The 14,788-nt window shown below is 56.2% G+C and overlaps 1 protein-coding gene across 3 annotated transcripts; it reads left to right on the forward strand.

Annotated features, from left to right (window-relative positions):
• The first annotated feature begins 2,387 nt into the window (after positions 1–2,387).
• On the forward strand, positions 2,388–14,487 carry CDC37 (cell division cycle 37). Of its 3 annotated transcripts, none has more exons than XM_011954856.1 (8): positions 2,388–2,601; positions 9,759–10,034; positions 10,418–10,526; positions 10,619–10,734; positions 10,819–10,941; positions 11,879–12,040; positions 12,162–12,233; positions 13,911–14,487. In XM_011954856.1, the coding sequence occupies exons 1-8, from the start codon at positions 2,500–2,502 to the stop codon at positions 14,064–14,066; spliced, it is 1,116 nt and encodes a 371-aa protein (XP_011810246.1). In that variant the 5' UTR covers positions 2,388–2,499; the 3' UTR covers positions 14,067–14,487. The 3 variants fall into 3 exon arrangements, with proteins under 3 accessions (XP_011810246.1, XP_011810245.1, XP_011810247.1); XM_011954855.1 differs by having other exon boundaries at positions 11,879–12,061; positions 13,911–14,482; XM_011954857.1 differs by lacking the exon at positions 10,619–10,734 and having other exon boundaries at positions 2,418–2,601; positions 10,418–10,465; positions 10,924–10,941; positions 11,879–12,061; positions 13,911–14,482.
• Positions 14,488–14,788: the final 301 nt, after the last annotated feature.

Consider the following 14,788-nt stretch of genomic DNA (forward strand, 5'->3'; position numbering starts at 1 on the left):
GCCTCCCAAAGTGCTGGGATTACAGGCGTGAGCCACTGCGCCCAGCTGCCTCATTAATCTTGAGTGCATTTCCCCCTAGGCTCTCTCTGTCCGAGGACAGAATTTTAGTCTTCACAGTAGGAAATCACCCGTGGGGATTTGTATGTTTATACAGGGATCCTGCTCCCTCACCAGCGGGGAGCAGGGACCCCTGCTGCGTTGGTTGGTTGCTGCTGCCCCAAAGCCTGGTCACAGTGCCCAGCACATGGTAAGTAGACACTTGGTAAAGAGATGTAAAATGAGCTAATAAACAAAACGATGGCGCAAAAGCAGGCTCTGCAAGCACGATTTCGCGGAATCCTAGGTGTGTGTCATTACCCACTTTGCAGAGGAGGAAATTGAGACTCAGGAAGGCAAAGCCGCCTGCCGGGCCCCATCGCAGCTCAGTGCTATGTGGTTATGGGATGTAGCAGAAGAAGCAAGGGTAGCCCCAAAAAGCGTTCCCAATTCCCGCAACCCCCCCTACACCACAGGCAGGAGAGACATAGCAGGGTTTGCACCGATGGGGGTGGGGTAGGGACCGGGGACAGAGGGACAGTGTAAAGCAACTTAGGGGTTTCTCTCCTTCTCAGTCCCCAGGGCTGGAGGTGCTGTGCTGGCAGATTAGGAAATGCTTGGCGTTGATGGGGAAGCTTCCGGCGCCCTATCCCCGGTTCTGGAAGCTGAGGCTCCGGGAACGCTGTTTTGCTGAAGCTGGGCAGCTCCAGTCTCCAGAGCCAGAAGAGACCCCCGCGCCGATCCGGGAATCCCTGACATCTCGGATTCTCTCCAAACACCCCCATGCTGATGACCGGGCCGAAGCCCTAAAGGGCATACGGTGGGGGTGGGGGTACGGCTTTCTTGGGGAGCCGGGGAACCCCCTACAGTCCTGGCCCCCTCCCACCATGGCACCGGGTCCCCCTCCCCACCGCAGCTCGCAGCCCCAAGCTTACCTTGCGGGGGGCTGGGGAGGGGATGCCCCGCCCTCTCTGGCCTGGGGGCGGGAGGGGACGGGGGTGTCCAGACCCTTTGTTTGCTGGTGTGTGTGTGTGTGTGTGCGATTGTGAGAGCCGCCGGGGTGTGGGTCCGTGCGCACGCGTGCCCGGGCCGTGACGGCCACTGATGTGCTGGACTGCCAGGGTAGAGGGGAAGAGGGAGGGGGAGGAGATTGGGACTCCCCCGCCCCTGCCCGCCCACTCGCGGGTTTGAATGAAGCGCGAGGGGGAGGGGCGGCAGCGGGAGGGCGTTTTTGTCCGATGGCCCCTCCCCCTCCATGCACGGGGGAATCCCCCCAATCTGGAGACTTTCGCTCGCTCTCTCCGGGCACCGCCTGCGACGTCGGCTCCAGGGGAGACTGGGAAGAGGCGCCCCTCACCCGAGTGGCTGGAGCTCCTCCTATCCAGCCTGACCCCCGACGGAGCACTCTTTAATCTAAGATAATCCTAGCCCGAGACTGCAACACGGCCTGTTATACTGGTATAAAAGCATGGATGCATGGAAGTGTGAGGCCGAGGCCCTGCATGCTTAGAGTAATGGAGTCCTTAGAGCCCCGGCGGAGGAAGGGTACCCCTAGACAAACGGGGAGGGACTATGCGTGGCCCCAGACTGTGACGACAAGGAAAGCCCCCTTCCGCCCCTCCAAGATTCCCCCACCAAGCGCGGGGCCAGGAATACGCGCCGTAGGCTAGACTCTAGCGACACCCAGTGGTCACGCGGGGTGGGGCGCCGAGACCCGTTATGGGGGTCCGGGTGATTCCAAAGTGTGTGTGTGTGTGTGTGTGTATGTGCGCGCGCGCGCGAGTCCTTGCTGCTAATGGCCGGAGCTGGAGGACGAGGAGAAGGCTGTTGCCGAGGCGGGGAAACCCCAGGTCCCAAGGCAGAGCCACAATCTCCCCTCCATGTTTAACCCCTCAAGGGGAGGGCCATACCACCCCCGATTTAGACACCCCCAGGGCAGGTCCAGTCCTCCTCGGGCTGAGAAAGTCCCAGGAGTCGTCAGGCGCCCCTCTCCAGCGCAGGCTTAGGTCCCCTTTTACGAAGGGCAGGGGGAGGGCCTTCCCGCCGTGTCCCTACCCCTTGCAGACGTCACTGCGGCGTAGCTGAGAGGACAGTCCTCTCAGTCTCATCAACCATCCCCTCCCTGCCACCCCAAACGCCCACCGTGGAGAGGCGGGAGATGAGGGGGGCTAGGAGTTGAAGCGCCCACTCCTATGCCCCCAGGAGACCTAGCGGAGCCCCTGCGCCCGATGAGGTGGAGTCCCTGCGGGAACTCCAGGGGGCTGGAACACTTGCGCAGGGCCCTTTAAGGCAGAATGGGTAGCCAGTGCCGCTGCCGCGGTTACTAGGGATGTGACGTCACGCGTGGGCGGGATTTCCCGCACTCGGACGGAAGCGGAAGGGGCGGGGCTCCGTGCACCAAGTCTCCAGCGCCGCCGCAGTCGCCGCCAACCGAGCCGTAGCGGGCTGGGCCGCCAAGGCAAGATGGTGGACTACAGCGTGTGGGACCACATTGAGGTGTCTGATGATGAAGACGAGACGCACCCCAACATCGACACGGCTAGCCTCTTCCGCTGGCGGCATCAGGTAAGGCGCGCGCCCATCCCTTTCCCCACTCCCGGACCCCGCTCCAGAGTTGTGATCCCCGATACTGCCCAGCGACCCCACTGTTCACACCTAGGATTCTCACCCCCTCAGTCTGGACTTTCAGGAGCCTCTATTCAACTTCAGGACCCCAGTACCACTGAGACCCTGAGTCCCTGCTCGGGATCTCCCCCCCTCACCCCCTGCTCCGATTTTTGCGTGGGATACCCTATTCACCGCCTAGAACTTCTTCATAGTCTGGACTCCCCTAGACGAGTCTCCCTAATTCTGTTTGGCAGTTAACATTTACACCCAGAATTCTGCCTCAAAGTTTGGACCCCAAATTCTTCTAGGCGATCCCTCATCCTATTCGGGTATCCACTCCCTATCTGGGATCTCACGTCGCCCTCCCCCACCTCCGTAGTCTGGACCCCCAATACTTTGGTCTGTCCTGGGATCTGCTTTCCGGGATCTTGATCCGGGGTTCCCATTCAGATCCGGAGTCGCCACTCCTTTTCTAAACGGTACAAGGAACTCTGCGCTACTCTGATATTCCTGTCCCTGCCCACACCCAGGACCCCCTTCCTGGAGTGTAGACCCGTCCCCCTTCAGGATCCTTAGTCTCACCGAGGACTTCGGTTTTGGAACCTGGTTCCCCTCTGGATCTAACTACCGGCTCCACCCCGACGGAGCCTCACATTCCAGCCTGTCCTTTGGCCTCCTGTAGACCCATTTCCCATTAGACCAGGAAATCCTGCCCACGTGGCTTCCAGCCCAGCCAGAGCCCCTGCCCCTACTTGATATTGCAGACCCTGTCACCACCCATCTCCCAGACTGGCTTCCTGTATGAGCCTTGGCCAGCATTGGAAACTCCCATAACTCAAGCCCAGGACCCCAACCCACCCCACCTTGTGTCCCCAACCTGATAGCTACTCTGTGACCCAAATTGTCCCTGCTCTTATCCAGGGACTCCTGGTCTGATTCTAAATTCACTACCCCTTCTTCTGTCTGACCACAATAGAACCCCCAAATCCAGACACCAGAATCCCAAGTCTGGGTGATCCATGTCCTACCACCCCCTCAGTGCTCACAAACCAATGGGGGTGACTAAGACTTAAAGGTTTAACCTCCTGCTACCCCAAATCAGTGTGCCTGCATCACATATCAGTGTCTGTTGTACTCTATTTTTTTTTTTTTTTTTTTGAGATGGATTGTCGCCCAGGTTGGAGTGCAGTGACACAATCTTGGCTCACTGCAACCTCTGCCTCCCGGGTTCAAGCAATTCTCCTGCCTCAGCCTCCTGAATAGCTGGGATTACAGGCATGCGCCACCACACCTGGCTAATTTTGTATCTTTAGTAGAGATGGGGTTTCTCCATGGTGGTCAGGCTGGTCTCCAACTCCCGACCTCAGGCGATCCACCCACCTCGGCTTCCCAGAGTGCTGGGATTACAGGCGTGAGCCACTGCACCCAGCCGTGTTGTACTCTTAAACTAAGGGCATATACCTCTCAGAACCTTCTAGTGAGGGTCTCTTACCTCACCCTCCCATAGGACAGCTCCCCATCATTTATCCGAAAACAACTAGAAGGTCCCTTCCCTATCATTTCGGAATACTCCCGAATACGGCATTAGTCTCTTTATCTAGCTCCCAGTCCCACCTCCAGACCTATTCCTTAAATCCTGAGTCTCCTGGGTAGTGTACCTGCCAAGCGAGCCACTGGAGTGTGGGAAGAAAGTTCTAGCGCTTCTATTTCTTGCCGTGTGTAACATTTTATTATGAAATATTTAAGACTTCCACAAAGCTCCAAAGACTATTCTTGGGAAGACCTATTTCTGTCACATAAAGAGGTTAATCTTTACTACTGTGGAGAATGGTTTGGTCCTGCCGAGTGGGAGGGCCCCCCTCCTGCAGCGTAGTGTACCTGCCACACCCTCCTCCCTCTGGCACAGAGCTCTTCCTGTCCTACCGCCGAGAACCCGGTGGTTGTAGTGGCATGTAAGGGAGGCAGGGGGCTTCAGCGTCTCCAGCACAGGTTCAAGGACAGGCAAGCTTGCGTTCCAATCCTAGTCCTGCCTCTTGCTGCTGCTTTCTTTTTTTGATGTGGCAAGACTCAGGTCTCCCTGAGCCCGTATGAAACCTGGGATACTATGATCCCACCTCCCTGAGACCTTTGTAAGAATAAATTAAGACTGGGTCAGGAAAACTTGGGGCAGGTTTGGAAGGAAGCATTGTGGAGGGGAAGGAGAGATCGCTGTGGTTCTGAGCACAGGCCTGACTAGGTTCAAATCTCAGTTGTGTCTGTATCACTCACATGCTGCGTGACTGCCAGGGAATTGTTTGATTGCTGTGTGCCTGAGCACCTGAGAATCTGAATGATGTCCACCCCATAGGGTTGTTGTAAGGGTTACCTTATTCGTTTCATATTTGTAATCCTTTTGGGGCGGTAGCTATTATCATCATCATCATTTAAATAATTTTTGTGAATGGTTGAAAAGAAATTCCATAGCCACATGTGATGGCACATGCCTGTAGTCCTAGCTACTCAGGAGGCTGAGGCAGAAGGATCATTTGAGCCCAGAAGTTCAAGTCCAGCCGGAGCAACATAGCAAGACCTTGTCTGTCTTTCTTTTTTCTTTTTTTAAATTTTGTTTTGTTGGTTTTTTTGGTTTCTTTTTCAAGACAGGGTCTTGCTTTGTCACCCAGGCTGGAGTGCAGTGGTGCCATCTTGGCTCACTGCAACTTCCGCCTCCCGGGCTCAAGTGATCCTCCTCCTTCTGCCTCCTGAGTAGCTGGGACCACAGGTGCACACCACCATTCCTGGTTGATTTTTGTACTTTTGGTAGAGACAGGGTTTCACCATGTTGCCCAGGCTGGTCTCACACTCCTGAGCTCAGGCGATCCCCCCACCTCAGCCTCACAAAGTGCCGGGATTGTAGGTGTGAGCCATCAAGCCTGGCCTAACACCTTGTCTTTTCAAAAAAAAAAAAAAAAAATTCCAAAGGTTCCAGAAGGGACAAATGAATCCCTTTTCTCACAGCCCCAGCTCGCTGACTCTCCTGCCCAGAGACAGCTGCTGTTAATGGTTTCTTCTAATGAGTTGTATGACATTGAGATTTCGTGAGCCTTGGTTTCCCTAACTGTAAGGCAGGAGGGTAGTGACGCCTGTGGGCCCTGCTTGCTGGGGTGGCTTCTCCCCTGCCCAGCCTGCTACAGCCCTTTCCCAATGGGAGGTGTAAAGCCCAGGCTGGGCAGGCTGCCGCCCCCACCAACTCCAAGAGGCCTTTTTTAGCTGCGGCCTCCCTGGCGGCTGTTCAGAGGACATAGGGGAGACTGATGGCTGCCCAGCAGTGGCTTGCAGGGTGGCAGGCAGGCTCCAGGGTGACACAGGCTCATCGTGGAGGAAGGGAGTTGCAGAGGCCACAGCTGCTTTTTTTTTTTCTTTTTTTTTAAGATGGAGTCTCACTCTACTGCCCAGACTGGAGTGCAGTGGTGCCCTTTCGGCTCACTGCAACCTCCACCTCCTGGGTTCAAGCAATTCTCCTGCCTCAGCCTCCTAAGTAGCTGGGACTACAGGTGCGTGCCACCATGCCTGGCTACTTTTTCTACTTTTTTTAGTAGAGACCGGGTTTCACCATGTTGGCCAGGCTGGTCCCGAACTCCTGACCTCATGATCTGCCCGCCTGGCTTCCCAAAGTGTTGGGATTACAGGCGTTAGCCACCCTGCCCAGCAACTTTTTTTTTTTTTAAAGAGATGGAATCTCACTGTGTTGCCCAGGCTGGTCTCGAATTCCTGAGCTCAAGTGATCCTCCCACCTCGGCCTCCCAAAGTGCTAGGATTATAGGCATGGGCCACTGTGCCAGCCTGCAGCTGCAGTTTATCTCATGAGGTGTAGCTTTTTTTTTTTTTTTTTTTTTGAGACAGGGTCATGCTCTGTCACCCAGGCTGGAGTGCACTGGTGCGATCTTGGTTCACTGCAACTTCTGCCTCAGGTTCAAGCGATTCTGCCTCAGCCCCTGGAGTAGCTGGGACGGGCAGGTGCTCGCCACCACGCCCGGCTACTTTTTGTATTCTTAGTAGAGATGGGGTTTCACCATGTTGGCCAGGCTGGTTTCAAACTCCTGACCTCAGATGATCCACCCGCCTCAGCCTCCCAAAGTGCTGGGATTACAGGCGTGAGCCACCGCGCCCAGCCATGTAGGCCTTCTTGACTCCTTATTCATATGGGGGAATCCGAGGCTCAGGCTGGCTGCGTCAGTCCCCTGGGGTATTAGAATAGGGGTCAGGTCTGCCTGGCCCTGCCCTAGAACCTGGGGACACAGCCTCAGATAAGGCACAGAAATGAGTCAGCAGACCATTCAGGTGGCAGTGACAAGAATGGAGATGGTAACAGTGGGACACGCCTACTGAGGGCTGTTTTGGAAGCATTTTCCATAGAGTTATTCAGTCCTCATGGTGATCCTGTGAGACTCCGTTTCACAGAGGGGAAGACCAAGGCCGGGAGAGGTTTCAGTGACATGGCCAAAGTTCCATCTCCCATCAGTGGCACAGCCGGGTGCTGTGACCATGTAGTAACAACCACTCCCAGTTATTGAGCGTGTGTTCTGGGCCAGAAATTAAACTAAGCATTTGAGGACATTTCCTTTTTAAAGCCCCAGAGTGCTCCCCAGAGAGAGAGAGAAAGAGAGAGAGGGAGATTGTCCCCTTACACAGATGGTAATGACCCTGGCCAGCACAGGAAGGGTGCATGCTGAGGGCCCGCATGGCTCGGGACATTTTACTTCAGTCATCTCGCTAGTTCCTTCCGATACGAGCTTGTGCAGTTAGCATTGTTGACTGTTTGACAAGATGAGGTAGCTGAGGTTCCAGGAGGTTAGGGGATGGCCCAGGGATACCCAGCCAGTACATGGCGGCTGTGGGCTAGGACCCAGGGGCCGGTGCCCCAAGGCTGTCCTCCAGCACCCTCACCATATCATCAGATGGTCACAGGAGGTCTTTTGGGGATCAGTGGTGCCCCAGGCAGGGAACACTGGGGAAGGCTCTGTCGAAGCTGAGTTTTGAGTGCAAAGCAGGTAAGGGAACCGCACGTGCAGAGGCCAAGAGGCAAGAGAAAGCCCATGCTTTCCGGGAACCATGAGGGCCGGCATCTGCCTGGGACCCAGCACCAGGATGCCAGGATCAGAAGTCCTATCTGAATTCAGACCCCCCAAGACGTGGTAGTGGGGAGGACTCTGGTCACATGGTCAAATGCGCGCGTTTCACCGGCCTCCCTGGCAGCAGCTGTGCCTGGATTGGAGAGGGACAGCAACTGAAGGTGGTGGCATGTTTCCGGGTTTGATCAGCGGCTCTGGATAGAGCAGCCCCCACTGAGGTGCAGGAGGGGTGATGGTGGAGCCACGCAGGGGTCTCTGGAGAGTCCTGAATGATCCGATGGGGACCCAGATGGAGGTCTGAGCGAGGTAGGGAGTGAGGCGGGGACCAGGAGCCTGAGGAGATGAGGAGAAAGGAATCAGGAGGAATGAATGCCTGGGGAGTGACATCTGGGGCTCGGGTGAGCGGGAGGCAGGTAGACACCAAGCCGGGGCTCAGGAGGGCATGCTGGGCTGGAGACAGAGCTAAGGGGGCCTAGGTAGTGATCCTGGAGCAAGGTTATGGGTGGAACAAAGAAACATCTAGAAGGGGCCCTGGTACAGTGGCTCATGCCTGTAATCTTAGTAATTTGGGAGGCCAAGGTGGGTGGATCACTTGAGGTCAGGAGTTCCAGACCAGCCTGACCAACATGGAGAAACCTGGTCTCTACTAAAAATACAAAATTACCCTGGTGTGGTGGCGCATGCCTGTAATCCCAGCTACTCAGAAGGCTGAGGCAGGAAAATCTCTTGAACACGGGAGGCAGAGGTTGCAGTGAGCCAAGATCATACCACTGCACTCCAGCCTGGGCGACTCCGTCTAAAAAAAAAAAACAAAAAAAACCAATAGCCGGGCATGGTGGTTTGTGTGCACCTGTAGTCCTAGCTAGTTGGGAGGCTGAGGCAGGAGGATCTCTTGAGCCTGGGAGGTCAAGGCTGCAGTGAACCATGATCGCACCACTGCACTCTAGTCTGCATGACAACAAGACCTTGTTCAAACAAAACCAAACAAAATAAAAACAAAAAAACAAGCATTTGCTGAGCCCCTGCTTTGCGCCAGGCCAAGTTCCTGGTTCTGGAGACAAAATGGCAAACACATTCCCACATTTAGAGAGCCGGGGGGGAGGTAGTACCCAAAACGTGATAAATAATTGTCATATGATGTGAGTGGTGGCTGGTGTTGAGGCAGGGAATTCCAGACGGGGGCAGCGGGAGGTTGCCATCATCAGGAAGGTGTTTGGGGAAGGAGTCCTCGCTAAGGCAACATGGAGCCCAGATGGTGCGGGTGCCATAGAGTCAGCTGTGGGGGGATCTGAGGGAAAATCATTCCAAGTAGTTGGAACAGCCAGTGTGAAGGCCTTGAAGCAGGCTCTGCAGAGCACAGTGCCTTCTGCCTGTAGTCCCAGCACTTTGGGAGGCCGAGGCAGAAGAATCACTTGAACCCAGGACTTCAAGACCGGTCTGGGCAACATGGCGAAACCCCATCTTTACTGCAAATACAAAAATTAGCTGGGCGTGGTGGTGCACACCTGTAGTCCCAGCTACTCGGGAGGTGAGGTGGGAGGATTGCCTGAGCCCAGGGAGGTCGAGGCTGCAGTAAGTCGTCATTGGGCCACTGCACTCTGACCTGGGTGACAGAGTGAGACCCTGTTTTGTTTTGTTTTCTAAAAGAAAAAAAATGGTCTCAAGAAAAGGTGAGAAAAGTGAGGGGCCAGTGTGGCTGGAAGGAAGAGTTACCAGGGGAGGTGCTGGGGCAGATTGTGTAGGGCCTACCTAGGCTGTGGTGACAACTTGGGCTCTGCTCTGAGTGAGATGGGAGCCGCCAGGGTTCTGAGCGGAGGATGGAGGGACCTGACCCCACCTGGGTGTGTGCCGGCACCTGTGGGGGCAGGGGCGGAAGCTGGGAGACCAGGGCACGGGAGGTGGGCGCATACTTTTTCCCGGGGCCATCTCTGGTGCGGGGATTGGGTATGGGGCTGGGGGTAAGGGACAGGCCGCTCCCCAGAGTTGATAGGCCGCCCCTGCCCGCAGGCCCGGGTGGAGCGCATGGAGCAGTTCCAGAAGGAGAAGGAGGAACTGGACAGGGGCTGCCGCGAGTGCAAGCGCAAGGTGGCCGAATGCCAGAGGAAGCTGAAGGAGCTGGAGGTGGCTGAGGGCGGCAAAGCAGAGCTGGAGCGGCTGCAGGCCGAGGCACAGCAGCTGCGCAAAGAGGAGCGGAGCTGGGAGCAGAAGCTGGAAGAGATGCGCAAGAAGGAGAAGAGCATGCCTTGGAACGTGGACACGCTCAGCAAAGACGGCTTCAGCAAGGTGTGCGGGGCGGGCGGGGCGGGCAGTGCACTTGCGCAGCCAGTGAGCGTGCAGCCAGGACGCATGCGCACCCAATGCCTGGTCAGGGGAGGACCCGGGCGGTGTAGTTGAAGAGTGTGGTGTGGGGCGGAGAGCTGAGGGACGGACGGGGCCACGTGGGAGGGGGGACAGGCTTGGAGGGCCGGGCCGATGAAACACCCCACCGGTCCCCTCCTCTGATCTGCCCCAAGGCCCATGCCCACGCTCCCGCCACCCTGATGCTCATGGCTTCGTCACCACCTCCGCCGTGGATGGGATGGGCGCTGCGGCCACGGCCCGCCCGGCCGCACTCGAGGCGCTCCGCAGCCTTGCCCCAGCCCACTCCCCCTCTCACCCTACCACAGAGCATGGTCAACACCAAGCCCGAGAAGACAGAGGAGGACTCAGAGGAGGTGAGGGAGCAGAAACACAAGACCTTCGTGGAAAAGTATGAGAAACAGATCAAGCACTTTGGTGAGTGGGGCGTGTGAGGTTATGGGGGGCAAGGTCGGGGCAGGCCCTTTGCCTCCAGGGCCCTCCAGCACCTTGCCAGCGTCTTCCCACAGGCATGCTCCGCCGCTGGGATGACAGCCAAAAGTACCTGTCAGACAATGTCCACCTGGTGTGCGAGGAGACGGCCAATTACCTGGTCATCTGGTGCATTGACCTAGAGGTGGAGGAGGTGAGTGGAGCTTTCCCCAGGGCTGTGAAAAGGCGCTGCCCTGAGGCCGCCACTTGGTAACGCTGTGCCTGTTCTCCCTGGCAGAAATGTGCACTCATGGAGCAGGTGGCCCACCAGACAATCGTCATGCAGTTTATCCTGGAGCTGGCCAAGAGCCTGAAGGTGGACCCCCGGGCCTGCTTCCGGCAGTTCTTCACTAAGATTAAGGTAGGGTCCCCTGAGCTGCCAGGTGGCTGAAGGCCCCCTCCCCAGGGAACCAGCCCACAATGCTCTGGGTAAGGCCGACTCCTGTCCACTGGGACTCAAGCCCCTCCAATCACCAAATCCTAAATCAGGAGAGGGTGGGGCCAAGGAGGGGAAGAGAAGTGGGCGGATCCTGCCAAACTTTAAAAGTGGAGGTCAGGCCAGGCTTGGTGACTGAGTACTATAGTCCAAGTCTTTTTGGGAGGCTGAAGCAGGAGGATCACTTGAGCTCAGGAATTTGTGAGCTGTGGTGTGCCACTGGACTCCAGCCTGGGTGACAGAGCAAAACTGCATTACAAAAAAAAATGGGAGCACTAGGATGTGCTGGAGGTCCCCATATGGATATGTGAGTAAAGGACAGAGGTGAGGGTGCCTCTAGGGTTCTGGGCTTTTGTTTGTTTTTGAGATAGAGTCTTGCTGTCAGCAAGGCTGGAGTGCAATGGCATGATCTCAGCTCACTGCAGCCCCTGCCTCCTGGGTTCAAGCAATTCTCATGCCTCAGCCTCCCAAGTAGCTGGCATTACAGGCGCCTGCCAGCCTCTAGAGTTTTTAACTCGCGCACCTGGAGGAACAGGGCTACCCTCACCAAGACTGGGGAGACCAAGGACAAGGCAGCCTGGGAGGTGGCCGTGTTGAGTTAGAGGTACCCATGCAGGGACACTAAGGACATGAGTGTCTCGGATCTGTAGTAGAGCAGGGCTCCCAAGGAGGTGGTCTTTAGCAAATGCCAGATGAGGTCCCTGGCGGGGGAGCCCAGGCCTTGGGGAGCCCTTTATGTAGGTCAGGAACAGACTTGGGGAGCCCTGGGGCACCTCTGAGGAGCTGTGGCTGGAGGGTCCTGGGCCCCCAGTCCCTCCTGAGCATTGGGCCAAGTCTAGTGAGCACTGCCCGACCCCCATAGACAGCCGATCGCCAGTATATGGAGGGCTTCAACGACGAGCTAGAAGCCTTCAAGGAGCGTGTGCGGGGCCGTGCCAAGCTGCGCATTGAGAAGGCCATGAAGGAGTACGAGGAGGAGGAGCGCAAGAAGCGGCTTGGCCCCGGCGGCCTGGACCCTGTCGAGGTCTACGAGTCCCTCCCCGAGGTGCGGCTCCCCAGCCCAGGCAGACAGCAGGAGGACCCTGAGCGGGACCCCCCAGGGCACAGGGACCCAGCCCCTGACCCCAGCCCCTCTATACCCTCAGGAACTCCAGAAGTGCTTCGATGTGAAGGACGTGCAGATGCTGCAAGACGCCATCAGCAAGATGGACCCCACCGTGAGTAACCCCTGCGTCCCATGCCTTTCCGGCGGGCCGTGTGTCTCCCCCAGCCCTGTGTCCCAAGTCTCTGAAGCCAGTTGGTGAAAGTGTCCCTCCAAGGCTTCTCCAAGGACTAAGGGGGGTCGTGTTACCTTGGCACACACACACATTTATTGAGCACCAATGTGTCCCAGCATCCAGCAGATAAATGCTGAGCTTTGAGCGTATGTCCCTTGTGACTGATAGTCACTGTTACTGTGACTGAGTCCAGCCTCAGTTTCCTTATGCAAACCATATTTTCTCTCAATATCAGCTCACAAAACGTGTGGGGAAGGGAGCTAAGCACATGGCAGGGGCTGGTAAATGCTGGCTGTTAATTGGATTTTGTCTGTCTGCTTTTTTTTTTTTTTTGAGACAGAGTCTCGCTCTGTCGCCCAGGCTGGAGTGCAGTGGTGCTATTTCTGCTCACTGCAAGCTCTGCCTCCTGGGTTTACGCCATTCTCCTGCCTCAGCCTCCCGAGTAGCTGGGACTACAGGCGCCCGCCACCACGCCCGGCTAATTTTTTGTATTTCTCAGTAGAGACAGGGTTTCACCGTGTTCGCCAGGATGGTCTCGATCTCCTGACCTCGTGATCCGCCTGCCTCGGCCTCCCAGAGTGCTGGGATTACAGGCGTGAGCCACTGCACCTGGCCGTCTTGTTTTTTTTTTGACAGACAGGGTCTTTCTCTCTCACCCAGGCTGCAGCCTCCACCTCCCAGGCTCAAGTGATCCTCCCACCTCGGCCTCCCCAAGTAGCTGGGATTATAGGCTGACACCATGACATCTCACTAATTTTTTTTTCTAAAAATTATGTTTTTATAAAGAAGGTCTCACTGACTGTATTTTTGGAAGTGGCAATAGACGTTGAATCTAAGTAGGACACGATTGACCCTATTCCTACCACTTGGCTCACTGGTTGGTCACACTGATTTTCTCGTCTGTAAAATGGGTCTAGCTGCAGGACTGGCCCTGAGTTTCTAGAAGCTTCTATGGGCATAGCCATCTAGACCATGTTCTGCAAACCGCAGCTCCCAGACTCACTGCCTGTCTTTATAATAAAGTTTTATTGGAACAAAGAAGCCACGCTCAGTTGTTTCACTGTCATCTACAACCGATCTTGCTCTGCCACAGAGTTGAGTCGTGACGGAGACCATATGGCTTGCGGAACCAGAAATATTTAGTCAGTCCCTTTACCAAAAAAATTTGCTGGCTTTTGTTCTAGATTGCACTATCTAAATTTAAATTAAAGTTAAATAAAATTTAAAGTTCCAGCTGAGTACGGTGGCTCACGCCTGTAATCTCAGCGCTTTGGGAGGCCAAGGCAGGCAGATCACCTGAGGTCAGGACTTTGAGACCAGCCTGGCCAACATGGCAAAATCCCATCTCTACTAAAAGTAAAAAAATCAGCCAAGCATGGTGACAGGCATCTGTAACCCCAGCTACTTGGGAGGCTGAGGCACTTGAACCTGGGAGGTGGAGGTTGCAGTGAGCCGAGATTACACCATTGCACTCCAGCCTGGGTGACAGAGTGAGACTCCATGTCAAATAAATTGGTTAAATATCAATAGGCAGGAAGCCAGCTTGGGGATGTGCAGGGGATAATGGGGACCCCTGGGTGGTGGCCCCATCTCATCTGCCTGCCCTTCTCCTCACAGGACGCGAAGTACCACATGCAACGCTGCATTGACTCCGGCCTCTGGGTCCCCAACTCTAAGGCCAGTGAGGCCAAGGAGGGAGAGGAGGCAGGTCCTGGGGACCCGCTGCTGGAAGCTGTTCCTAAGACAGGAGATGAGAAGGATGTCAGCGTGTGACCTGCCCCAGCTACCACTGCCACCTGCTTCCAGGCCCCTATGTGCCCCTTTTCAGAAAACAGATAGATGCCATCTCACCCGCTCCTGGCTTCCTCCACTTGCGCTGCTCGGCCCAGCCCGGGGGGCCCGCCCAGCCCTCCCTGGCCTCTCCACTGTCCCCACTCTCCAGCGCCCATTCAAGTCTCTGCTTTGAGTCAAGGGGCTTCACTGCCTGCAGCCCCCCATCAGCATTATGCCAAAGGCCCGGGGGTCCGGGGAGGGGCAGAGGTTGCCAGGCTGGTCCACGAGGTAGTCGGGGGGTCCCCAGCCAAGGGGCCAGCTCTGGTCACTGGGCTCTGTTTTCACTGTTCGTCTGCTGTCTGTGCCTTCTATTTGGCAAACAGCAATGATGTTCCAATAAAGAGTTTCGGATGCTCTCTGGGCTGCTGGAGGGCCGTTCAGGCAGCTCATCTCTTGTAGGTGGGAGGGAAACCCGGTGGAATACTGGGGACTGAGCCTGTGCTTCTCTGGTCCTTTACCCACCAGCCATCGTGGGTCCTCGCCTCACACATGCTGTTCCACCACTTGGAACAGTCTTCCTCCAGAGGCCTCAAAAGCCCTCAACCCTCAGTTCTCACCTACCCACTCTCCTGTCCCTACTTGGACCTCCAGAAGGCAGGGTTGCCCAAGCTGCTCACCACCAGAGGGCAGTAGTGATCTGCAAACCAAGTCAACGTTCCCTA

The sequence above is a fragment of the Colobus angolensis genome, unplaced genomic scaffold (assembly GCF_000951035.1).
Source record: "Colobus angolensis palliatus isolate OR3802 unplaced genomic scaffold, Cang.pa_1.0 Scaffold39, whole genome shotgun sequence".
NCBI lineage: Eukaryota > Metazoa > Chordata > Mammalia > Primates > Cercopithecidae > Colobus > Colobus angolensis.

What these genes read in the sequence shown, in the direction of transcription:
- CDC37 (XM_011954855.1), top strand. Translation starts at nt 2,500, where the DNA reads ATGGTGGACTACAGCGTGTGGGACCACATTGAGGTGTCTGATGATGAA. An exon ending in TCTTCCGCTGGCGGCATCAG is followed by an intron (nt 2,602 to 9,758) that starts GTAAGGCGCGCG and finishes CCCTGCCCGCAG; the next exon opens with GCCCGGGTGGAGCGCATGGA. An exon ending in GAAACAGATCAAGCACTTTG is followed by an intron (nt 10,527 to 10,618) that starts GTGAGTGGGGCG and finishes GTCTTCCCACAG; the next exon opens with GCATGCTCCGCCGCTGGGAT.